The 23,347-nt window shown below is 36.6% G+C and overlaps 1 protein-coding gene across 1 annotated transcript in view; it reads left to right on the top strand.

Annotated features, from left to right (window-relative positions):
• The window catches only part of UHRF2 (ubiquitin like with PHD and ring finger domains 2), a 175,497-nt gene that overhangs the window by 82,388 nt on the left and 69,762 nt on the right, over positions 1–23,347 (top strand). The window contains exon 4 of the mRNA XM_036739305.1: positions 12,156–12,374. Coding sequence (XP_036595200.1) covers positions 12,156–12,374 — 219 coding nt within the window. The remainder of the gene's footprint in view (positions 1–12,155; positions 12,375–23,347) is intronic.

Genomic DNA, 23,347 nt, shown 5'->3' on the forward strand with positions numbered 1-23,347 from the left:
AAGCAGAACCTTTAAAAATCTCCAAAACCAGTGTCTTGATGAGGTTTTGTAGGGCTATAATGTAGGATACTTACTAATATTATGTTTAATATAACCTCCAACCCTTCCTCCTAGGGGAAAAAAAAAACCCTAAACAACTCACATTTTCCTTTGAAAGGACTCTTTTTTTAGGGGCAAGAAATATTTGATACTGTTTTTTCGGTTTCGTTTTTATTTTTTAAGTGCAAAGTATTAACCAAGGCAAATGTATGCTTTATTGCCTTTTTGTTAATAGAGCAAGATCCTTCTCTTCCTTAGTGGGCCCCTAGTTGAAAGGCAGAATGGTGGAGTGAAAAAAAATTTGGAATCTGGAGAGACCTGGGTTAAAATCCTACGTATGAAACTTGATAGATGAATGACTGGATAGGTCATTTAACCTAAGTTTCCTCTTTAAAACTGGAATAATAATCCCTAAGTGAAGACCTTAGAGAGCTATGAGGATAAAATAATGTATATGGAGTGCTTTGCAAACTTTCTAGCATATTTAACTTTTTACGTATAACGTATATGTGACTTTTTATAAATACTGGAAATGGGTTTTAAATCTTCCATTGTCTTCAAATGGTGTTGGGGAAGAGTATTAGAAAAACTCACATGTGGATAGAATTAATATACTTCTGTATCATATCATAGGAATGCACAAATATTTTCTGTGGCAAAGGAAAACTGGAATCTTCAGACATGGGCAACTGATTGCTAAGAGAGGTTTCCATAGTGATGAGAGACCACATGAGAATTTTTATGTTCTAGTATTAATATTTAAACATAGAAACAAAATCACTAGTTCACTTTAGCAATGCAAAGCGTTTTTGTACATACATTTTAGATTGTCTTGTGGAGCTTTAGTATAAACAGAAAAAGTCTTTAAATTGACATGATTTCTTAGTATATTAATTTAGCTTAGATATTTATAAAATGGTATTATAAATTGTGGCTTATTGTCTGTAAGTGTAAAAATTTCTTTTTCATTTCATCTCCCTTTCCTGCCAAAGGTGCTTGTGGAGAACATGTATAGTAAATAGTTCCAGTAGGCCCATTAACTCAAGGGGAGATGAATCTCCTTCCCTACCATGGGTATCCATCATAACCCATATATATGCTCTTGTCCTGGAAGTTTCTTGTCCATTCAGTCCATGGTGTAGTGGTAAGAGCATAGGCTTAGATATCATGTAACCTGGGTTTGTATGCCCTGACTTGGGTTTTAAAACTTGCTGGACCTCAAGTTTCCTGAGCTATAAAATGAGGATGTTGGACTAAATTAACTGAGAGGTCCCTTCTGGCTCTGAATCATATAAATCTTTCTGTGATTGCTTTATAGAGAGTTCACTCAAAGCACAGTACGTCTTCTTCAGATTCTTTTAAATTTTTCATGGATTCCCAAGCAAAATTTACATAGTTCATCTGTTAGACCACATTCTGGCCATAAGAATAGCTCACCTTGTTCAGATGTATAAGTTCTGGATCTCTTTTATGCTATTCTGTGGTCATGTGATTGTTGGTCATATTTCCATTGCCCTTTGTGTCATTTGTAATTCTGACTCACCTGAGGCCATGAAATTCCATGATTCTCATCCTCATGCTAACACGTCAGTGGAACATTATTGGTTTTTTAAAAATATACTTTTACATCAGTGAAGCAGCATGGGAAAATTAAAAGATAAAACAAGTGCCTGGCCACTCCCTTTTGAATTTTGAGTCATAGAATCTGATTGAGAAATCCCTGGAGCGTTCTTGGCTCTATGTAGTGAGCACATCAACTGCAAGCAGGAGCATCTTTAAGATATTTTTGTCAATAAGGAATTCCTTTTTATTTGGACTTCGTATAGCATACAAATGTGAGTGTTAATATACCTGTCACCCAAGCTTGTTAGATGCTCCACTCTTTCTGTGGTTTCAGCTCCTTGCTCCAGTCTGTTCTCACGCTAACAGGTCTAAGTACCCAGAGACAGACCACCACCTCTATTCAAACTCTTTACTTTATTGCTTTTTGTTTAGGCCTAGTCATCATCTTTTTAAATATCATAGGATTTAGAGCTGTAAAGAGGCCCACTCGTTTTTCATAGGAGAAAACTGAGATTCAAAGGGTTAAAGGGATTTACACAAATACAGGTAGTAAATAGAAGAACTTGATGAGCTGCATTTTTTCAAGAAAAGGTTTGAAGTAGACAATTACTCGACCATCAGGTTAGCTGCTTTTCAGTTACCATGGATTGCCATTCTCTGGGGCCATTTGTCCAGAGGTATATTCAGGGAGTGATACTTAAATCTCTTAACAATGGATTAAATAAAAAGGCAAGAGCTGGAGAACATCGAAGAAGGGTATACTCTTTCTGGTCAAATATTTCTACCCCTCCACATACTTTATAAGGGCTAGCTTTACAAGTAGGTAGTCCCCTAACTATAATCATAACTGGGGGCAGCTAGGTGATGCAGTGGGTAGAGTGCCAGGCTGCACTGGGGTCAGGAAGACTCAGCTTCTTGAGTTCAAACCTGGCCTCTGACACTAGCTTTGTGACCCTGGGCAAGTCGTTTAACCCTGTTTGCCTCAGTTTCCTTATCTGTAAAATGGGCTAGAGGATGAAATGGTAGAACACTCCAGTGTCTTTTCCAGGAAAACCCCAAATGGAGTCATGAAGAGTTGGACATGACTGAAAAGTGACTGAACAACAACAGCCATACCTCGGCTCTACCACATATTACTCTATTATTATATCCTTCAGATTTTAAAGGAGATATCCTGGTCATGAAGCTTTTAAAAATGCCTTCTTTATCAGTTAATACATTACATCTCTGGACACCTGGAGTCAGAGAATAGTAACAAGAGTAGAGACGAAAAAATTGACAACTTCATAACTTTGCCTAGTGATAACCCCGAACTTAGTTATCAGCTATTTACTGATCACGTTTTATGTGCCGGGCGCTGTGCTAGGTGTTGGGCGTACAAAGGAAGGCAAAAACATGGTCCCTGCCCTCAATGAGCTCACATTTTAATGGAGGAGACAGCATGCTGGTCAGTCATTAAGTGCTTACTGTGTGCCAGCTCTACATTAAGCACCAGAGAAACAGTGAAAAGGAAAAACAATCCCTGGTCTCAAGGGGTATGCATTCTGATGGAGGAGACAACATGCAATTATGTAAATACGTTTGAGAAGTATGCAAAGTATATAAAGGGAATCTGAAGGGAAGGTATTAGAGGCTGAAGGAGTGGGAAAAGCCTGGGCAGGTGAGATTTTAGCTGATTCTTGAAAGAAACCAGGGAAATTAAGGCAGAACATTTTAGGGAAGGGAGAAAGCCAGTTCAGGGGCACAGAGATGGAAGGTGATGTGTCATTTTAAAGGAACTACAAGTGGACCAGCATAACTAGACTGTAGAGTGTATTAAAGGAGTATAGTATAAAAAACCTGGAAAGGTTTTGACAAGCTTTCAGCGCCACTTAGAGGCATTGGATTATAAATTAAGCTCCCAGAGACCAATGGAGCACCCTGAAAAAAGAGGGAAACATCAGGCTTGAGTAGAACGGAGGACTGATTGGAGTCGGGAGATACCTGAACCAGGGAGACCAGTTAGAAGGCTATTAGAATAGTCCAAGTAAATGCTGATGAAGGCTGGAGTTAGGACTGTGGCTGTGTGACTGGAGGGAAGGGAATGTATGTGAGAAATGTGAAGGTGGGGATGATCAAACATGGCAATAGATAGGCCTGTGGAGCTAGTGAGAGTGAGGGATTGAGAATGACACTGATATCTCTCGCCTGGGAGGGTGGTGATGCCTCCAACAGTGATAGGGAGGTTCAGAAGTGGGAAGTTGGAGATAATTGTGTTTTGGACATGATGACTTTGAGATGTCCAGAAGGTGGTTGGAGATTAGTGAGTGGCTCAGCAAAGAGTGGGATGGGCTATACAAATCTGAGAGTCATCTGAATAGTGATGACAATTGAACCCGTGGGAGCTGAAGAGTTCAAAAAGTGAGAGACCTTGTAGTGAAAAGAGAAGGGGCCCCAGGAGGGAACCATGGGGACACCTACAGTTCAAAGGCATGACATGGATGAAGAACCAGAAAAGAAAATTGAGAAGGAGCAGTCTGATAAGAGGAGAATGAGGACAAAGCAGTGTCACAGAAACCTAGAGAAGAGATAGTATCCAGAAGAAGGTAATTGACAATTGTTAAATGCTGCAGAGAAATCATAGAGGATCAGGACTGAGAAAAGGCCATTAGATTTGACAATTAAACTCTTCTTAGCACCATCTCGTCGATTTCCATTGTGACATAGAGCCAAGTGGAGGAAGAAGCGAATGCATAGGCTGAAACATAAGAAGAGAAAGATGAGGTAGAGGGTCTGAGTAACCAGACTGAACTGACCACAGAAGCCACAGGAACAGAGATAGAATGACCATTGGTGACCTTCTCAGGAAGGCAGAAACCTTCAGGAGACATCACCCGCCCTATGAAAGGCTCTGCTAGCTCTGCCATCTGAAAATGGACTCTTATCACCACTTGACACCTCCCTGACAAAAGGACATTCCATCATTTAATGCAAATTCACCTACCTGCCTGTTAACTTTGCACCATGGGACTTTTGTCATTCCAGACTGATTGTTTTCTTTGTGGCTAAGTGTAGCTCTGATAACTTTAGAGAGGTCAAGTTCAGTTTGACATATATGATATATACAAACAGTGTACTAAATGGAAAGTGATATTAGGAAAGGGGGGAGAGGCAGTGTACGCGGAGAGGTGAGAAAGGCCTCCTATAGAAGGTGGGATTTGAGCCAAGTCTTGAAGGAAGCCAGTGAAGACTGTAGGCAGAGGTGAGGCCTCAGCACACACCAGACACCAGGTAAGCTGCCAGACCCCCATGGCATCCAGGACCACCAGCCAACCACTAGCCCACGCCCTCAGCACAGCACCAGACGTGAGGGTCACCTGTGGGCCTTAGGGCAACATCAGTGCAGCACCAGGTAAACAGCCAGGGCCTACAGACACTAGCACAAGAAGCCAGAGACAGTGCCCCTGCCACCCTGGGAGCAGAACTCAAATTTAAAAGAAAGGGAAAAGGCCAAAAAAAAAGAGCAGAAAACACCAAAAAAAAAAAAAAAAAAAGAATCTGCCCATAGAAAGTTATTATGGTGACAGGAAAAACCAAGATACAAACTCAGACAGGGACAACAATGTCAAAAACAAATCCTGTGGGCAAAACCCCAAAGAAAAACGGGAAGTGGCCTCAAGCCCAGAAAGCTCTTGTGGAAGAGTACAGAAAGGAGCTTAAACATCAGATAAGAGAGAGAAGAAGAAGAATTGGGGAAAGAAATGAGAGTAATGCAAGAGAATTATGAAAAAAGACTCAATGGTCCAGAAGATTGCTTTCAAAAGTAGAATTGGTCAAATAGAAAAAGAGATACAAAAATCCACTGAAGAAAACAATTCCTTAAAGAGTACAATTAGCCTAATGAAGAAGAAATTACAAAAGCTAATCAAGGGACATGATACCTTAAAAGGTAGAATTGGACAAGTGGAAGCTAATGACCCTATGAGACATTATGAGTCAAACAAATTCAAAAGAATGAAAAAGTGGAAGAAAATGTAAAATACCTCATGGGAAAAACAGTTGACCTGCAAAATCCAGGTGAGACAATGTCAGAATCATTGGACTACCTGAAAGCCGTAATCAAAAGGAGGATATTTCTTTCAAGAATTTATCAAGGAAAATTGCCTGGACGTCCTGGAACCAGAGGGCGAAATAGTCATCAAAAGACTCCATCGATCACCTCAGGAAAGAGATGCCAAAATAAAAACACCAAGGACCATTATAGCCAAATTTCAGAACTATCGGGTCAAGGAAAAAATACTACAAGTGGCCAGAAAGAAACAATTCAAATACCAAGGAGTCAGAATCACATAGGACCTGGCAGCTTGTATCGTTAAAGGATTGGAGGTCATGGAACGTGATATTTCAGAGGGCAACCAAGAATCACTTATCTGGCAAAATTAAGTGTATAACACATCAAGAGGAAAAATGGTTATTCAACAAAATAGAAGGATTTCAGTCCTTCATAAGAAGACCAGAACTAAACCAAAAATTTGACCTCCAATGCCAAGATCCAAGAGAAACAAAAACAGGTTAAAAAAAAAGGAAAAGAAAATGTAGGGGATTCAGTAGAGCTAAACTGTTTACAACCCTATGTGGGAAGATGACACTTGTAACTCTTAAAAATTGTATCATTAACAGTGCAGATAGAAGGAATATACATAGAGAGGGTATAGATATAAGGTGAATTTGAGGTAATGACAAAAAAGTTAAGGGATGAGAAAGAGGAGTACAAAGGTTGCAGAAGGAAGGGAAGAGGTAGAATGGAGCAAATTATTTCACATGAAGAGACCAGAACAACCTTTTACAGTGGAGGGGAAGATGGGGGATGGGCAATGGGCATCACTTGAACTTTACTCTAATCAGTATTGGTTCAAAGAGGGAATAATATACACAATCAGTTGAACATAGTAATCTTATCTTACCTGACAGGTTAATATTAAAGTGGGTGGGAAGTGGGTACTGACATAAGGGTGGACAGATCGGGGAAGAGGTAGACAGAAGGAAAGCACTGGTGAGGTGGGAAAGGGTGAAAGGAGAGGACAAATGGGAAGAAGAGTAGGATGGAGGAAAATACACAGGTAATAATCACAGCTGTGAATGGGATGAATTGTCCCATAAACAGAAGTGGATATGAGTAAGTCAAAAGCTAGAATCCTACAATATGTTGCTTACAAGAAACATACTTGAATCAGAGAGACATACACAGAGTAAAGGTAAGGGGCTGGAGCAGAATCTGTTATGCTTTAGTCGAATTAAAAAAAAAAGTAGGGGTAGTAAAAGCAAAAATAGATCTAATTAAAAGAGATAAGGAAGGAAACTACATCTTACTAAAAAGGTACCATAGATACTGAAGCTATCACATTGGAAGAGCAAGGAATATCCTACCTGTCAGATCTGTGGGGAAGGGAAGAATTCATAACCAAATGAGAGATAGGGATCATTAAGAATAAATAATTTTGAGCATATTAAATTGAAAAGCTTTTGTACAAACAAAACCAATGCAACCAAGATTAGAAGGAAAGCAGAAAGCTGGGAAACAATCTTTACAGCAAGTATGTCTGATAAAGGCCTCATTTCTCAAATTTATGAAAATACAATCCATTCCCCGATTGATAAATGGTAAAAAGATATAAACAGGCAGTTTTCAGGTGAAGAAATCAAAGCTATAAGCATATGAAGAAGTGCTCTAAATCACTTTTGATTAGAGAAATAAAAATTAGAACAACTCTGAAATACCATCTCACACCAATCAGATTGGTTAATATGACAAAAAAGGAAAATGACAAACGTTGGACAGGATGTGGGAAAATTGAGACGCTGATGCATTGTAGGTGGAGGTGTGACCTGATACAACCAGTCTGGAGGACAATTTGGAACTATGCCCAAAGGGTAAGCAAACTGTACGTACCCTTTGATCCAGCAATACCACTACTAGGTCTGTATCTCAAAGAGATTATAAAAAAGGGAAAAGGACTTACATGTGCAAAAATATTTATAGCAGCCCCTTTCGTGGTGGCAAAATATTAGAAATTGAGGGCATGCCCATCAATTGGGGAATGGCTGAACAAGCTGTGGTATATAAGTATAATGGAATACTACTATGCAATAAGAAATGGTGAACAGGCAGCTTTCAGAAAAACCTGGAAAGATACACGAACTGGTACAAAGTAAAATGAGCAGAACCAGGAAAATATTGTACACGCTATCGGCAACATTGTATGATGATCAACTATGAATGACTTGAGTCTTCTCAGCAACACAGTGATCTAAGACAAGTACAAAGGACTCACAAAGGAAAATGCTATCCATCGCCAGATGTAGAACGGTTAGACTCAGAATGGAGATCGAAGTATTTTTTTTCACTTTATTCTATCTCATGGTTTTTTCTTCCACTACTGTGACGAATATAGAAATATATTCTACATAATAGCACGTGTTATAAACTATATCAAACTGCCTACCATTTTCAAAAGAAGGAAGAGGAAGAAGGGAAAAAAATGCGGAATTCAACATCTTGTAAAAATGAATGCTAAACATTTTATTGACATATCTAGTTGGAGAAAAATAAAATAATATTTAAATTTTAAAAAATAAGAAATGATAGACATACCACCAAAAAAAGGCAATGAGGACCTGCACTAGGGTAGTATCTATGTGAGAAGAGAACAGATTGGATTATGTGGGTTGCATGCAAGAGGCATAAGTGAACTATGCCACTTAGTCATCATCTGACTTTTGCTAGGTTTCCAACCCATATTTGTATGAATGAACAAAAGTATAAGTGCTTACTATATGCAGAATACTGTACTAAGAGCTACTGGTACAAATAGAAAAAACAGTCCTTTTTCCCAAAAAGCTCATGTTCTAATCTGGGAAAGATAATACATGTGAAAGGTTTCAACTGCAAATCGGTGAAAAGATCTCATGGTACTTAGAGCTCAGTTGCAAAGCAGATGGTAAGGCTTCTTCTTAAATGTTACTTTCACTGATAAAATTCTAGCAGTTTCTTATGCTAAAACCATTTGATAGTGCCTCAGGCTTTAGAGATAAATATCTCTAGGCTGGAAACATTGTGATTCCGAAGGCTTCTGAATCCATAGCCCTGGGCAGTCTCCATTAGGGTCTCAGGAGATGATGGGCAAGGTGGTAGTTTGACTAATGTGGTACATACTGCCTCTTGTTTGACTCTCAAAATGCCCCACTGCTTCATCTAGGCTGGTTTGCCTCCACAGTGTGTTGCAGTTGGCAAGGGTTACTGGCCCCTTTTCCAAAGGAGGTGTGGACCAGTGATCTGGGTGGAGTTCTGTCACTCCTAGGACTCTTTTGTCTATTTGCCTGTTGGTGGCAATTGGTTATTATCAGTAGTGATTAAGGAAGGTGTACCCCTCTTCCACAATAATTTCTGACCTCCGTAATGACTCTGAGGGCTAGAAGCAGGTCTGGCTATTCCCAGAGTTCCTAGGTTCAGGGAACTGGCAAAAATTGCATCGCATCTCCCTTTCAGGGTGCCCAAATACGTAAATATTTGTATAGGACACTAGTGTAACCTATCTAGATGTGTCAAACTTTTGCCTTTCCAAGTTTCATCTAAAAGCTCAAGTTTCACTCAATTTTGAAAAGAGATTTTGTAGACTTTGTAGCAGCCTACTGTGTGAAGTAGAATGCAGTAGTTTGATTCAGAGTGCTGTAGGGCTTTGTTCTGATTATCTTACGGAGTAAGCTTTTTCCTGTAGTTAGGACAAAAGCTGAAACTTTATTACTCTGTCTTCCTCAAAAATGACAGGCCCTCAGGCTCTTGTTTTCATTGATCCTTGGCAACTGGGGTAATGGCTAGCTGTTTGCTAGTGGGTTAGAATCCAAACAAGTGGGATCTAGCTTGCCTAAACACAGGCAGACTTAATCTTTTTTTCTTAAAGAACTTAATTCTTTTTTTAATTTGTTTATTTTTAGTTTTCAACATTCACCTCCATAAGATTTTGAGTTCCAAATTTTATCCCAATCTCTCCCCTCCCCCATCCCAAGACACCATGTAATTTGATATAGACTCTATATATATTCATATTGAACCTATTTTCACATTAGTCATGTTGTAAAAAAGAATTAGAACCAATGGGAGAAACCATGAGAAAGAAGAAACAACCAAAAAAAGAGAGCAAATAATATGCTCCAATCTGCGTTGAGACTCCATAGTTGTTTTGTTTTGTTTTGTTTTTCTGGATATGGACGGCGTTTTCCATCATGAGTCCTTTGGAGTTGTCTTAGATCCTTGCGTTGCTAAGAAGGGATCAGTCTATCAGAATTAGTCATCATACATTGTGGCTGTTACTATGTACCATGTTCTCCTGGTTGTGCCCACTTCATTCCAAATGAATTCATTGAAGATTTTCTAGGTCTTCCTGAAGTCAGCCTGCTCTTCAGTTGTTATAGCACAGTAGTATTCCATTACATTCATATATGACAACTTGTTCAGCCATTCCCCAACTGATGGGCATCCTGTCAATTTCCAATTCTTTGCCACCACAAAAAGCACTGCTATAAATATTTTTTTACACATGGATCCTTTTCCTGTTTGTATGATCTCTGTGGGATATAGACTTAGAAGTGATGTTGCTGAGTGTGCACAGTTTTATAGCCTTTTGGGCATAGTTCCAAATTACTCCCCGGAATGGTTGGATCAGTTCACAACTTCACCAACAATGCATTAATGTTCCAATTTTCCTACATCTAATCCAGCATTTATCATTTTCGTGTTTTGTCATGTTAGCCAACCTGATAGGTGTGATGTGGTACCTCAGAGTTGTTTTGATTTGCATTTCTCTAAACAATAGTGATTTAGAGCTTTTTCTCATATGACTATAGATAGCTTTAATCTCTTCCTCTGAAAACTGCCTGTCCATATCCTTTGACCTTTTATCAACTGGGGAATGACTTGTATTCTTATAAATTTGACTCAGTTCTCTATATATTTTAGAAATGAGGCCTTTATCAGAGATACTGGTTGTAAAAATCCTTTTCCACTTTTCTGCTTCCCTTCTAATCCTGGTTGCATTGGCTTTGTACAAAAACTTTTCAATTTAATATAATCAAAATTATCCATTTTGCATTTCATAGTGTTCTCTATCTCTTGTTTGGTCATAAATTCTTCTGTTCTCTAAGTCTGACAGGTAAACTATTCCTTGCTCTCCCACTTTGCTTATAGTGTCTAAATTGTGCAACCGTTTGGACTTTATTTTGGCATATGGTGTAAGATGTTGGTCTATGCCTAGTTTCTGCCATACTGTTTTCTATTTTTCCCAGCAGTTTTTGTCAGATAGTGAGTTCTTATCCCAGAAGCTGGAGTCTTTGGGTTTATCAAGCAGTATGTTGTTATACTCATTGACTACTCTGTCTTGTATACATAACTTCTTCCACTGATACACCGCTCTATTTCTTAGTACCAAGTAGTTTTGATGATTGCTGCTTTATAATACAATTTAAGAGCTGGTATGGCTAAGCCACCTTCCCTAGCATTTCTTTTCAATAATTCCTTTGATATTCTGGACCTTTTGTTCTTCCAGATGAATTTTGTTACAATTTTTTCTAGCTCTGTAAAGCAATTTTTGGTAGTCTGATTGGTATGCTACTGAATAAATAAATTAATTTAGGTAGAATTGTCATTTTTGTTATATTAGCTCGGCCTACCCATGAGGAACCCATGTTTTTCCATTTGTTTAGATCTGACTTTATTTGTGTGAAAAGTGTTTCGTAATTGTGTTCATATAGTTCTTGGGTTTATTTTGGCAGGCAGACTCCCAAGTATTTTATGTTGTTTACAGTAACTTTAAATGGAATTTCTCTTTCTATCTCTTGCTGTTGGGCTTTGTTAGTAATACATAGAAATGCTTATGATTTATGTGGAAAGATTTTACATCTTAAGGATTAAAATCGTACTACTTAAAGTAGTAGACTGCTTCCTGATTAACAACAGTGTGTAAGTAAACCTTTTTTATTCAGTGGTTCACATCTTAGTACAAGTAGAATGGAAGAGCTCTGATTTTGTAATATGCCTATAGGCAAAAAGTTCTGGCTTCACAATCAAGAAAGCCCTTCTAAATGTGCAAATAAGATGGGATTTTAAAGAAAAAAAATGAAGATGTTAATGACTCATTTTTAAAAATTTTATTTTCTAAGAGACAATTATCTTATTGGAAAAATTCAGTATTATGTTCCTTTTTAGTCATTAAGACATGGGGATGTTGATTATGAAAAAGATTTTGCTTCTAGATACCTACAGAAATTTTAAACTTAATTTCAAATGAGAAAAGTAGGAGAGCTTGATGTAATGAGGGTCCTAACCTAGAAATTATCATATTTTGATTCAGTTGGAGAATTATATAATTTATTTTATCCTTCATTTAATTGTGCCTAATTTTAATGTTCCAGTTAGAGACTGTAATTTTTGGTATAAATAATTGTGTTTTGTGTTTTGTTTCAAAATGTCTTATGTGGAGATATCTTACTCCTTACTACTTACTACATTTTTTGTCTCTTAGATATCCAGAAAATGGTGTTTTAGATATGCCTCCCCAAAATGTTCGACCACGAGCAAGAAAAATCCTGAAGTGGAATGAACTAAATGTAGGGGATATGGTGATGGTGAATTACAATGTAGAAACTCCTGAAGAAAGAGGATTCTGGTTTGATGCAGAGATTACCACATTGAAGGAACTCTCAAGGACTAAGAAAGAAGTTCATGCAAAAATTATGCTAGGGTAAGATTTACTTTGCATTATACCTACAGAATTAATCCAAGCATGTATATTTTAAGTACTGAATTCTCAAAATAGCACGCTGTGACATTTTGACAATATCATTTTATAATGTAATTGGTATTTCTTGTTCATGAGAGTAGTCAGCAATCTTTTTCAAAAAAAATTTTTAAACTTCCTTAAGGATTTTCAGTGTTAAACTAATGTTTGTACCTGAATTAAGAATCATATTTGTGTTGGGGCAGTGAGGTGGCACAATGAGTAGAGCACCAGCCCTGGAGTCAGGAGGATCTGAGTTCAAATCTGGCTTCAGACACTTGACACATGTACTAGCTGTGTGACCTTGGGCAAGTCACATGACCCCAATTACCCAGCCAAAAAACAAAACGAAAAAAAAAGAATCATATTCGTGTTAAGAATAATGACTAAGCTTTTTTTGCCAGAAATGAAATTAGAACTTTGTGTTTTGGTGTGGTAAAGGAATACTGATTGCCAGCAGCATTGACATTTGACAGTTACTAAGGTTTTGTTTGATATATTCAGAAAAAATATCTAGTAGTTAATTTTGTGAGAATAGAACAAAAAAAGATTTCTACCCTTAGCTCTTTTTTTTTTTCCCAGCTTCACAGGACCAAGATCCATTGTTTGTTTCATAGGTTGCCTTAACCAAAAAAATTTTATTGCCTAGTCCAGCCCACTGTTGTTGAGCTTCTCCATACTTGGCTAGTCTTGTTCTTAGACACATTCTCTTGCCAGGAAAATATTTTAAGTCTTTCTGGCCTGATAGACTGTGCCAGGTCTGATGCTATATTGGCCTAGCTAACAGGAATCTCTCATTTCTGCAGAGACAGTGAAAGAATGACAGAAAAGGGGGTATAGAAGAGGAAGAATTATGTGGCTTTGTGAGCATCTAAAAACATCAGTTTTATTGCTGGCACTCTGAATCTGTAATCATTTTCCAGTGCCTAATGAGTCAAATTCAGGGAACTGAACTATATTAACATTGTCATTTTCACTGTAACCAAAAGCATAACATACAGGACATTTGCAGCTAAATGGATGAATGAGATTCTCCTTTGGGCAACACCTAATTAGGAAGTGAAGGAGTTGTTTCTTTCCTATTCCTAAAGGCAATAAGAAACATAATTTCATAGGACACATTCATCCCAATATCCCAGTATTCATAATGATTATAAGTAAAAATAATACTGCAAAGAAATACACTTTGTGTCTGCATCTGTTGCAGAGGATAGGGAAATAAATTCTATAAAGAATTTGATAAGATACTCTGAACTAAATAAATCTTTACAGAATTGGTTTAGGGGAGGATGGCAAAAAAAAATTTTGGTAAATGTAGTTCAGGATAAAGAAATGAAAAGGTTTAAAGGCTTTTAGACTGCATAGAATCCTGACATCTATATATTAATAATTTCTTCCAGAAAAGAGCTGGAATTTTCTGGACGTGACAAGCAGACAACATCACCAAAAAAAACCGTAATTGACTATATCTTAACAAATAGGAAGAAAGGCAGCTATGGTAATGAAAAGTCAGGAAAACCTAGGTTCATCTCTGTCTGATGTGTAATGACTGTAATCTTGAAGTCATTTAACTCTCACTACTCTAGGCAGCTCCCTAGGATCATAAGTTACAAAGAATGTACCAACATGCATTGATAAAAGAAATTTCCACACTCCTGCCTCAGGAGTTCTCTTTAACAGTGAAATCACAGGTCCGGTTTCTATCCCTATCCCTAACAAACAGGAAATTACTGATTACTAATGTTGGAGTCATTTCTGAATCAGATGTCTTAAGTAGTCAGACCATTGATTTACTAGAAAAAATATACCGTATTTAAAAGATAAAAGTGACAGTGCATAGCTTGAATTAAAACAGTACCAGTCTGACCTATTTAAATAGATCAGCTCAAAAAATGGGAAATGAATATACAGACATTAGCATGGACTGTTTCCATTTTACAGCCTCTCATTATATATAAGAAATAATACAAAATAAGTGTACCCTGGTTATTTTATACTAATTAGTAAGCACTAAGATCATCTTCCTGTCATCATAGTTCTAATTTGTCTTTTGAATCAGTCCTTTGTTGTCTGTCACCAACACTAAAAATCTCTGTGTATGATTCATGCAGATGAGTCCCACTAATCTTTTCACTCTTTAAACTTTCACCAGCACCTCCTACAATAACACCTAAGTCTATATCATTAACTTATCTGATGGCATGGAACTATAGTAACCTAAAGAATTACATTATTGGCATTTTAGGACACGTTTTCTGTTTTTATGCATTAAAGTTCTTGCCTGGCCTGTGCTTATGTGGACACAGCTGGTATTTTGCATGGATCATCTTGTGCAGAAACAACTAAAGTTACCTGCTTAGGCCTTAAAATTTTTTTCTTACATGTTGGTCATGTAGTGAAATAACTACTCAACCTTCCTTATCCACATTGCATTATCCTCTATTGTCTTCATACATGGAAAGCAACAGATTCCTAACAAACCCACCCTGTTTCTTCTCTCTGTCACTTTTGTTTTTCCTTTACTCTTCATTTGAACTATACCTGCCCTTTCTTTTTTTTAAGTTTTTCCTTTTTACTCTCATTATCCTCCTTTATTTTCTTTAACAAGGAAAGACTAGATCCACTTCTTGGTGTACATAAGTTTACAGTTGATTGAGTAATGAAATACTAACTGATTTCTGTTTTTACCACTGTGAGGAATGGTCTTCAGATGGGAAAAAGTAGAATAAAAATTTTAAACATAGAAATCAAAGTGAAAGTAGGTTTTTTCCCCTGTATTTTAAAAGCCCAGGAGAAATTAAATCTTAAAGCAAATGTTTCTGCGTTGAGTTTCATTTTAGTATACGTGGAATGCATTTGCCCATAGATACATTTGGTGGTTATATTCACAAGCTAGCCCAAAAAAGCTTTTTAAGGTTTACATGTTATGGCTGAGAAAAGAAGCTTGGCTTACTGGATAGGGGCAGCCTTGGGACGAGAGAGATGTGGGTTTCAGTTTTGTCCTTTAATACCTTTAGACTGTCTGACAGTGTGTAGGTCAGTCTAGCAATAAATCAGTCATCAATCAGCAAGCACTCATTAGGTGCTCGTTGGATACCAGGCATTGGGTATACAAAAATGAGATTGTCCCTGCTCTAGAAAGGCCTATGTTTTATTGAAAGAGAGAAAATGTACAGGTTTTATCTAATCCAGAATACATGATCAGAACTATGCTTACAAGAAAATCAGTTTGACAAGACACTTCAGGCGGAGATTCTAATTGGGAGACCTTTGTCCAGGCAAGAGGCGATCAGGGACTAAATTAAGGTGGTAGCTATGTGAATAGTAAAATTAGACAAAGGCAAAAGAAGAATCAAGGATAATGCCAAGATTACAAACCTAGGAAACTGAAAGAATGGTGGTACCCTCAGCAAAAATAAAAGGTTCAGTAGAAGGATGGATTTGGGGAGAAATAGTGTGAATTCTGCTTTGGATGAGGTATACACTAGATGACTAGAACATCCAAATCAAAAAACCCAATAGGCTATGTTACAGTCCTGGAGCTCAGAAATGAGACTGGGACTAGATACATACAGAACTGAAAGCCTTACTGATACTTAATTCTCACTGATGAGGTCACCAAGAAAGACTATAAAAAGAAGGGAAAAGAGGTCTCAGGACAGAGCCTTGGATTATAATGTGGTTAGGTAGAGTGATACAGCAAAGATGATAAAGCAGGTCAAGGACCAGTCAGCTAGGGAGAAACTGAGAAGAATGACAACTCCGAAAAGACTGTTAGATTTGGCAATTAAGAGATTATTAGTGACTTTGGAGAGAGCAGTTTCAGTGGAGAGCTGAGGTCAGAACTGGATTAAAAAGGGTTGAGAAGTGAATGAGGAAAGGAAGAGGAGGCAGTGTGTATTGAAAACTTTTTTCTAGGATTTTGGCTAGAAAAAGGAAGAATTATGGCTTGAGAGATTTGCAAGGTCTTTTTGTAAAGGTTTTCTTTAATGATTGGGGAGATGGCTATCCAGAAAGGCAACAGAAAAGGAACCAATAGATTAAAAACTGGTAAATTATATAGAATAATGATGATAATGATATAATAGCTAACAATTATATAGCATCTCTTATATGCCCAGCACCATGCTAAGTGCTTTACAGATCTTGAGAGGGAGGTGCTATTATCATTCCAGTTTCACAAATGAGGAAACCGCGGCAAACAGTTTAACTTGCCCAGGGTTACACAGCTAGTAAACATCTGAGATCAAATTTGAACCCAGGTCTTCCTGATTCCAAGCCTATCACTATAGCTACTGTACCACCTAGGCACATGAGTTGTAGATCTCCATCTGTGGAAGGAGTTTATGTGTTGGGAATTCTTTTCCACACTGGTGAAATCATAAGTCCAAAGTGGAAAGAAATGTATAACATTTCTATAGAAAAGTATGAGTTTCATACAACTATCTTATAAATGAACCTTGAACATAATCCATTTCGAGGTTGAACTTCCTGTACCTTATATTCTTGCCTCATGCCTTCTTGTACTTTTATTGGCTCATCCACGCACCTTCTACGGGATCTGAAAAATTCTATTTTGTTTGTCTCTCTTGGCCAGTTAGATTGTTTTCACCTTGCTTAACTGACCCCAGAGACCCAGTGTCTCACTGGTCCCCAACTGCTTTTACACTGTGGCACAGATAGAGTTAAGTTTCTTGGGTCCTGCCCCTCATTCCTTTTTAGGCTGCCAGTGTTCCAGACTATTCCATTGCCTCACCTTACTGGTAATGGTACAGTCTCCTATTAGTGCCACGTCAGCTTTTTGTCTTAAAAACTCTGAAAATTTAAGCCTGAATGGCTTTGAGGCCTTCGATTGGAGTTTGCATCGCACTGCATGTCTGAGCCACCCCACAGTGTGCTGCCCACTGGACTGAGGACATCATTTTGTGGCAATGTCACTCTTCTAGAACAGCTCCTTGCCTTTTTTTTTGCTTCATTCTCTTTACCTACAACTTGATAATCAGTGTTGTCACTGATACTTAATCAAGTGATGAAACCTTAAATAAACTTGGAATAAGGTGGTTTAGTTGAATTCTTTACACAAATAGAAAATCCTCTTTTGTTTTAATACTTGTTAAAAATGGTCCTGAAATGAATGTATTGGTCCACTGTCCCATTCTAGTAAGTATAACATAGTTGAGGTAGTAATTAGATCTTTGATATTTTAAAGGGCACGATGTTTTTAGATATCAGACATTAAGTTCAATATAAGACCGAGACATGCTCTAAAAAAATTTTTTTAGACTAAATCTTTTGCCAGCTTGTTTTCTAGTGGGAAGACCAAAGACCACTAGGTTGAAGTCAGAACACCTGCATTGGAGTCTCTTAGTTTGCTACCTGTGTGATCGTGGTCCAGTTGTTGAACTGCCCTGGCCTTGGTTTTTCTGTCTGACAAATTAAGAATTTGAACTAGACTACTGGGGTTCCCTATGCTTATAGATCCTCTGATCTTTCCTAAAAAGGGGAAAACGTTGGGGGTTCCATTAATTGAGAGGTTTTGTTAGTTGGATTCCAGTTAATTGAGAGTTAGTGAATTACCTTTGCCTTAGTTACTTAAGGAAATTTTGACTACTAAATATGTATTTTTTTAAAAAAAGGTATTGTTGATTGTCAGTCATTTTGCAAACTGAATAAAGCAATGGAAAGACTTCATGTATAGACAAGGCAAAATTGGTTTAGGTTCAAAGCATTGTAAATAAGCAGTGGACTTTTAGCATATGTTAATAATTATATGTATTTCATAGGAGATGCCATGATTTGGCAACTAGTCATAGGAAAAGAAAGTTACCAATAGAACTTGGCAATTTTTGAGATCAAGCTAGGGTCTAAAAGTTCTATCTCTACTTATGTATACTATATGCAAATGGGGGGAGAGAGACTTGCATTTTTATTCAGCCTTGGATACCTCCAAATTATTGTGGCACTGTGAAATATTAACTGTATCGTATCAGATTGCACAGTTCCAGTACATGAAATATTATAGTTACTGTGTGAGATGTCCCTTGGTACCTGTTGGAAATTTCGTGAGATGGATTCTTGCCTCTTTTTATTAGGATAAGAATCTTGGCATAAATTTGTCAATTATTAGGAAAACAACTGTAAAATTCATGCATTTTCTAAAAATCTCTTGTAAACTTATTTCCATTTTTTGAGAAGAAATTAATTCCATCTAACAGGCTTATTTAAAATTTGGTTCCTTTGCCCAAAATTTATCTTAGTTTTATGTAGTCATGGAATTAAATTTAGTGAGCTCTGTGCCCCACATATTGAAAAACTGAACCAAGGAGTAGAATCTTAGAACAAGAAATTAATTTCTCAAATTCCAGAGAGCATGTAATCTACCCTTTTCTGTTAGGGCCCCCCAACCCCCAGAGTCATTAACTAATGGCTAATAGTAAATTCCACTAAAACTTTTAACATAGACTTTATGATTTATGTTACATAAAAAGGGTATAGTCTGAAAACTTAGCGAATCATAGAATAAGAATAAATAGTATCATATCAGTATAACTAATATTATAGTGTTCAGTTATCCCTTCTACTTCATGGGAGTTAGAGGCATTGGCACCCCTACAATGTAGAAAATCTGGAAAACTTTTTGGCCCTCGCTTCATACTAGAGAAAATTATTATGGTATTAAAAGAAAATGTTGATATTATCCAAACTATATATATTATGCATTTCTGAATTTCTAAACTTTCTGTGTTTGTCATCTGTGACTTCCACAAAACTCCCCCCCCAAATTCCCATTCCCTTTCTTAAGCTAGCCCTCAGTAGTGAAAGTTGCAGCATGGAAGGGATAATTGTACTAGTTTTAATGTAACTAATACATTTTACTTAATATGTTCACCATTTGTGTGTGTGTGTGTATATATATATATATATATACACACATACAAATATTTGTGTATATATAAGCAAAACTTGTCAAAGCTTGAGGACTAAATTGGGTCATAGTTGGAAAAATAATGCAAAATTTACTTTAAAACTGCTTAAAGATCAAGATAAAGTAACTAAATTTCGAAAGATAGCAATTAAATATTTCCCAATTTTTGAATTGTCATTTTACTCTAGAAAACCACAGATCATAATCCTTTTAATTGTCATTATATCTTCTATTTAATCTTAGTAGAACACAAACCCTTAAAAGCAATTTGCTGGGGCACTAAGATCCAAATGAATAAAGTGGTACTGCTAACAAGCATACATAAAAAGGTGCATCAGTTTTTAAATTAACCAATGTTTCTCATGTATTATAAATATCTCTCTTCAGACAGGACTTTTTATCCATTTTTGAGACATTTGTAAGTGAAAACTTTTGTGATTCTCCCCTTTCGTACCCTTAACATTGGAAATGTACTTTCAGTGAGTGCCAGTTGCTCCAAGGATGTGTTTTGACATTTACTGCATTGAATGGGAGAGGCTCCATTTCCGTGTATGAGTTTGCTTCTTTTATTGAAAAGTTGCTCATAAGTAGGTTTTATTGATTTCAACCCTAGGTCTTACATCCTTGGCATCAAATTATCTCAGACCTCACTGAATTGCTCTAGAAATGTCATAGGAGATTTTTTTTTTTTGCATTCTTTCTGATAATGGTTCTCTTTCTCCAACTTATTTGAATCCCCTTTTTACCACTGGCACAATCTTGGGATATTACTTCTCACTGGGCTTTAGTTTCCTGTTCTGTAAAATAGAGGGTTGGTTTAGTTGAAGTAGATGACCCCTCCCCCTTTGAAATTATTTTATTGCATTGCCGCTGATAGATTATCCCCTAAAATATGAGGAGGCAGTTATCTGTATTACTGTTAACTGTCAGCCTCTTATTTTTCCCAGGGTTTCCTGTGGTTGTGATTGTTTATGCAGCCCATTTGACAGAAGCGTAATCGTAGTTTCATAGAAATATAGTCAGAAGAGAACTCTGAGGACTCGTAATTAAATCCCTTCATTTTATAGTTAAGGAAACTGAAGCAAGCCTAAGGAGGTTAGGTTAACTTTCTCTAAGTTGCACAAATAAGTAACAGTTGGAATTAAAAGCAATTCCTGTAGCTCTAGAGTCTGTACTCTCTACCCAGTGAGTTAAATTACACTCAGAATTGGACCTTAGGTTAGTCTTGATAATCTGACAGTAGTATAACATAGAAGATATACTTGTTGCTCCTTGAACCTAGTTCTCTCTATACCTATCATATTTTTAATTTAAAATTTTTATCAATGCCTTTTGTTTTTATAACATCTTCATGTACAGATATATTTCTTCTCCCTTTTTCATTCAGAAAACCATCCTATGAAATAAAGAATTTTTTTGAAGATAGGAAAAAAGTAATTCTGTATACCCATCCAATATATATGAACTTAATCTGATATTCCATACCTTCCACAGGAAGGGAGAGATATTGAATTTTACTTTAATATTTACTTTAATCCAAACTTACAAATAAAAATTTTCCAGAGATCACTTAACTTTGTTTCTATTTTGTTTACCACAATAAAAGACCCTCTCCTCCTTCCCTATGATTTCAGTGTAATTCATGGACCTTAAGCTTCGCTAGGAAAAAATACTATGCATAGCAGCTGTGTTATTAACATCATGCAGTTAACATTAGGTGGCTGGCATAGTATTTAATCGTATTTTTCTGTCAGGGGACAAAGATAACTGGTTCAGTGATAACTTCAAAATGGCCAGTGTGATTTTCAGTTGCCAATGTTTCTTAAACACTTTTAGCCTACTCACTCCCCTCTCCCGGCTTTTTTTTTTTGGAAACAGACAAGCAGTTCATCTCTTATTTCTTTGCCTTCCATCCTATGTTGGAAGTGCTACAAAAACTTCAAGGAAGGAGAAAAGAAACTGGATAGTTAATCTACAAACTAAAGAATCAGTCCTTGGTTAGTTCCTAAGTGATTCTGTTAAACCTTGTTCATAGGGTTAGGGTCATTCTAAGTCATAATACAATATTATGACTTGCTCTGTGGCTTTGAACAACTGATTTGTTCCTTGATGATAAAAGACTTTGTAATAAGATTGGCTTTTGGTGTTATTTCAAATGCTCATCAAGTAAAAGGAGAAGGGGGAGATGGTTAGTTAAAACGTGGCTTCAGGGAAGAGTGTGCATGTGTTTTTAGAATTAGTGCATTTAGCAGAGAGTCAGACTAATTATAGGACTTAACTTTCAGATCCTGCACACCTTGCATGTCCCTTATTGGCTATTTATTAGGTGATCTTAGGCAAGTACCTTATGCTCCCATGACAACCTCAGTTTACTTATCTATAAAATGAGCCGTAAGGTCCTTCCTGGCTCTGATGTTCGTTGAATCTGTATTAAGTAATATCCTTTGAAGATGTTTGCTTCCTATCCATTTAACATTTTCATGGTTTTTTTTCTTTTTCCAGCCCAGTAAACAATCATGTCTCATTTTTCACTGTTCTTATTTAAACCAACCAGTCTCTTCCACTTGGTTTGGTAAAAAGGTACCATGTCACAAAAAGAAACATGGCACTTTTTCCTAACATAAATTCTATGAAGTCACCTCACGTAGAACTTCATGTTTCTAATATTCTTTTTTTATTTGGAAATGCCTTGGTTATTGACACCTCCATGTTTATCACATACCCTTACCATTGATTGTTGTTTTGTAGTCACTCTTTTTTCGATTGCTTCATAGAAGAATATTTTTCATTGGCTTTTGCCGAGTGATTTGGAACAACTCTTAATGAGTGCATCTGCAATTGGTATATTTTTTATTATCTTCTACTCTAAATTAAAAATTTTCAGATATATTAGTGAACGTTCTTCAGTCTTGTTTTCACAAACTCCACCTCTTGCCTTCATCCCTGTGTGCTTCACTATTTTTATCAGTTTGTTACTAGTAAATAATTTTTCAATGCTTAATTGAAAGGAAATTGATTTTGTTCCTAATATCACTACAACTTCACCGTTAGACTTCTTCCTAATGCAACTTGGTTGAGCCTATCATTTTCCCAGTAGGGATTATACCCGAATAACTAGCTACTGTCACACCAAATTTTTATAATACGGCAAAAAAAAATTTTTTTACCTCAGGGAATTACTTTGAATCATTAATATGTAATCATCAAAGTTGACATAGTCCTCCAAAAATGCAGTTTGAAGTTGTTGTTAATTTTCACTTTGGGATTTTGTCTGTGAATGCATGTTTTATTTTTAGTAGAGAGTAGAAGCAAATCATGGGTATGTAAATGTCATTTCAGACCTGTCTCTTCTAATTGCATTGTTAATAATAAAGTGTGTGTTCAAGAGATAATTTTCTTAAACTCCTCTTCCTATACCTGTTGAAAGACACAACTAACAATTTTAAAGCTTAAGACCCATGTTATGTTTAATTTTTTAAAAATCTTGAGCTTAGTAACCTTTTACAAAAATGATCAAATACGAGACTAAAATATAAAACTAGGGACAAAGTTATTCATTCTTAAACCATCTTCGACAAGATAGATCTAAAAGATTAACCATCAAATAAGCAGTCAATAAGCACTTAGTAAATGTACTATGTGCCAGCTACTATGATAAGTGCTGAAGAGCTACAAATATAAAAAATGAAACAATTATCTCCTATATTTCTATTCTGCGTCCACTTCATGACCTATTTGAAATTATACCATTTTTAGCTATGTTTTCTTTCCTTCTTTATTTTTGATGTAGTTATTATGCATACAGTTCTGCTGATTTCAATCTGCATCATCTCATAAATCTTTTCAATAAATTTTCTAATAATTTATGTACATTTTTACTCCTTAAGCCATTTAATTATTAACTATAATTTATTCAGACTTTCTCCAATTTTTGGACATATAAGTTGTTTCCCACTTTTGGTTGTTACAAATAGAGCAGCTATGAATATTTTTGTACAGATAGTTTCTTTTT

Source organism: Trichosurus vulpecula, chromosome 9 (genome assembly GCF_011100635.1).
Source record: "Trichosurus vulpecula isolate mTriVul1 chromosome 9, mTriVul1.pri, whole genome shotgun sequence".
In the NCBI taxonomy this organism is placed as follows: Eukaryota; Metazoa; Chordata; class Mammalia; order Diprotodontia; family Phalangeridae; genus Trichosurus; species Trichosurus vulpecula.